At 51.2% G+C, this 3,869-nt stretch overlaps 1 protein-coding gene across 1 annotated transcript; it reads left to right on the top strand.

The window, feature by feature from the left end:
* The first annotated feature begins 1,448 nt into the window (after nt 1-1,448).
* LOC149360113 (uncharacterized) lies at nt 1,449-3,629 on the top strand. The gene is made up of 3 exons (XM_089567788.1): nt 1,449-1,889; nt 2,589-2,690; nt 3,252-3,629. Exons 1-3 carry the CDS (start codon nt 1,449-1,451, stop codon nt 3,627-3,629), a joined length of 921 nt encoding a protein of 306 aa, XP_089423914.1.
* Nucleotides 3,630-3,869: the final 240 nt, after the last annotated feature.

The raw sequence follows: 3,869 nt of genomic DNA, 5'->3' as shown, positions 1-3,869 counted from the left end.
GCGACATCTTTCGATAAAACACTTCTGATGTTAGTGTAAAGGAAAGAAATTGTTTTGGGAGTATTACATGACGAACTTTAAGAAGAAAGGAAAGCTGGGATCTGATTTGAGTAAGTGACAGAAGCTCGTCATTCTTGCGTGGGGTGCTGAGAAACACATACTACGCGATCAGCCTCAGTGTCCCATAAATAGGCATCGATATCAATGTGAAGCTTAAATTGCAATATACAAAAGGACGCCTAAGAGCAATGGCGATTTTGGCCATCGGTAGGTGCAAGAGAGAGAGAGATAGAGAAAAGGACGGAAAGGCAGGGAGGTTAACCAGGCGATGCCCAGTTGGCTACCCTACACTTGGGGAGGGGAACAAAGGGAAAAAAGGAAAAAGAGCGGCAAGGAAATGAGTTTTCTAAGTGTCCAGCGACCACTATGTCACAGAGACAGAGGGCGCGCACTGAAAACTTAAAGGTTATAGGCGGGAATGCAACCCCGAGTCCCTTAAGAAATTCAGGAGCGCTTTCACCGCTTTCCGTTGTCTGGAAGGTTGTGTCCAAGGCCCCAGAACGTTAGACCCTGTTAAAGGACGCGAGTCCAAGCGCAGCAGAGACGCACTTAGGAAACCGCGCTCTCGCTCAAAACGAGGGCAGTCACAGAGGAGGTGGCTGATCGTTTCGTCACAACCGCACTGGTCACACGCAGGAGAGTCAGCCATTGCGATGAGATGGGAATAGGCGTTTGTGAACGCCACTCACAGCCACAGGCGGCACAACAGCGTAGTATCACCGCGGGGGAGGCCGAATGGTATATGATGTTGGAGCAAGAGGTTGAAGTGATGCGAGCGGTGTGTCCAACCTCCAGGAGCAGACCACGACGTTACAATCAGGTTTCGGGCGAGCAGTTGAAGGTGCCTTGCTGCGTCAGCTCTTGTCAGTGGTATGCGGACAGTGTTGGTTGTATCGTGAGCCGATCGAGCAGCATCGTCAGCTAAGGCGTTACCAACAATGCCGCTATCGCCTGGTACCCACTGGAAGATGATTTCATGATCTTGTTCGATTGCCTGGTGGTGCCGATATCGTATCTCCGCTGTAAGTTGCTCATGGTCGCTATGTCTCAAGGCAGATTGAAGACATTGTAGGGCAGCTTTTGAATCACAGAAAACAGCCCATTTTTGAGGTGATTGTTGTAGGTGCAAAAATAAAATAAAAGCGGGGGGGGGGGGGGGGGGGGTACACATTGAAACGACCTACAGCCGGGGGAGGGGGGGGGGTGTTCGGAGAGTCCCCCTGATCTCTCCTGGGAAGTAGCAGGAAGGGACGTGATATGGAATATAGGGTTGGGCACACAGTGGGCTGATTTCTGTTGTGTGTTGTGAAGACATCTTAGGAGCGTCACAGTCAAGTAACCTTTAACATATGTCATTGTGCTAAATTCTGTTTTTTTTTTCCAGCTCCATGGCATCGGGAAGCGGCGCTTTCCGTCACGGAAAGCACGCCGCCAAGCGGGACGCAGGTGGCGTAGTTCTGGACCTTCAGGGAAGCATCCCGGCTTTGCCAGCTCATTTCCGGCTTCCCTGCACTCGAGGTCGGCAAGGGTCCACCTGCCAATTGCTGAGGCACCTGGAAGTCTGCAACAAAGTCCTCTGGTACTTGGACGTCCAGCTGCGGCTAGACGAGACTGACGACGTGGGTGACCTGCGCCTCAAAGTGTACTTATTTCCCGGATCAAATGGCGAAAAATACGCGGAAAACTCGACATTCACTGCCGTTGATCTCCTGGAGTGGCTGCTTATGCGGCATCGATGTCTTGTCTCTGTAGAGCTGCACAGTACAGTTCTTGAGCACAGCCGCCTCAGGCAGGCCCTGATACAAAACACCGGTGTGCGCAGAGTGCACGTGAGATGCTGGGCAGAAGACACCGGGCAGTGCTCCATTTCCGAGCTCATTGCGTCGATGGAACATGTCGAAGAGCTGGTATTTCTGCAGCGCACTTCCGTAAGAGGTTTCCGAGCGGAAGACACGGTGTTTGGTCTAGGCCAAGCTGGTCACTGTATCACGACATTCGACGCTGCACTGATTGTAATTACCGAGCAGGCTGCTGCTCATTTGGTCGCCCAGCTCATGACCAACAAAACCGTGACCACTCTCACCGTTCAGGAGGACGTCTGGCGACTTCCTGTTTTTCTCAAATACTTGACCAGAAAGAACCCAACGCTCAAAATTCTTGCTCTCATATCACGTCGTTCTAACGATGCGACGATTTTGCAAGACGTAGTCAGTGCCATTTCCACAATGAGGACGCTAGAAGAACTGACAGTAGCGATTGACCACGCCGAGGGCGGCAGCGAAGATGCTGCTGTTTTTGCGCAAGTGATCGCCCAAAGCGAAACCATGAAGAGTGTGTGCTTGACATGGTCTGCGAGATTTTTTCCATACAGAGAATTTTCACTCCACACCATCTTGTGGATGCGCAACCGTCCAGAAAAAGCTAAACTTTTGAGGCCTCCTATAAAAACATTTCCTGTCCACAAATGGCTATGCTGTTCTGAGTTCTTGGAGGACACCGGCAACGATTTATGTCGTGCCCTGGCGCAGACCGCGAGTACAACAGATGGCACTTTTCCGAATCTCCCAGCGAGAGGGGGTGTGAAAGAGGTATGCCAAACGGTTCGCCAGTCTGGCCTCGCTTACGCGGTGGTACTCCCGAACCTTTATTTCACTTCCGCCGCAGTATCGATACTTCCGGAGCTCCCGGAAGTAAAAGCCGTATCATTCTGTATGCCTTCCCTGAGCCGGAGCTGTTCCGATGCATTTCGCTTTCTTGGCTCCTGTAGTCATATCAGTGTAGTGCGCTTCGATATGAATAGCAACTTCTTCAGAGACGTTTTCCATCGACCTCTGGTCGCTTTTATAGAACGGGCTGTCAGTCTTAAAGAACTCTGCCTTAGCGTTTACATAAATTTAGCTTTTGAATGTGATTTAGAGAATCCCGTTGCCAACGGCGCTCTGGTGAAAGCGATTTCGTCGAACACGAACCTCGGTCGTGTCGTGATCGATGGACTGAACTTTATCGACAGCGACTGCAAAGTGCTCGCCGAGGCCACAGCGCGCGGCCCGCATCTCAATGATTTGGTTCTGCGCGTTGGGAAGAGCGGTGAGTTTTTCCTACGGCACATGGCGCCAGTGGCGGAATCGAGTTACAGCATATTTCGGCTAGAAGTGTGGAATTGTGTAGAACCAGAACTTTGCGTGGTTCAGGAGGTCGCGATGCGTAACTCTGGCCTCGTCATCCGGGCAGCCCGATACGTGCTGGGCGACGAGAGCAGCTATTGCGCGCGGGCACTGGAGCTTGTGTCGGGACATCCCAAGCTGGTGGAAATGCTTCAAAACAGGTCGGCCGCAAGCTGTGATGAAGCGAAGGAGATGATAAGAGGTGCACTCTCCAGGATCGCTAGCATGAACCAGTTCATGAGGGCGACAGGCGTCGTTAAGGAGAGGGTGGAGTGCTGCGTTCGACGAGACCGCAAAACGCAGCTGGACGAGCTGAACGAGTACTGCTGGCAGCACATCAGGATTTACCTCAAGGTGGCGGACATCTTGGAAGCTCCCCTTGTTACTGTCCAGGCATCTACTTAAATTAATGCTCAAATATCCGCTTTCCTGATATATTTTGTTTTTCTTGTGTTCATCGGAAGGTTATGCGCGAATTCCATTCTCTCCTTGATCAACCGTCTTCACTAGGCTTGTATTAAAGTGCTCTTCTAAAAAAACACTGTCACTGGAGTCCCTCGCGAAACAAGCAGCAAAGTGAAATTGATGAGATCCTGCACGGCTTTTTCGATATGGCACATAAAATTGCCTGTTTGTTAGATCACA

The sequence above is a fragment of the Amblyomma mixtum genome, chromosome 2 (assembly GCF_055824585.1).
Source record: "Amblyomma mixtum isolate Tamu chromosome 2, ASM5582458v1, whole genome shotgun sequence".
In the NCBI taxonomy this organism is placed as follows: Eukaryota; Metazoa; Arthropoda; class Arachnida; order Ixodida; family Ixodidae; genus Amblyomma; species Amblyomma mixtum.
The sequence above is the reverse complement of the archived record's forward strand: the minus strand, read 5'-3'. Positions and strand labels throughout refer to the sequence as shown.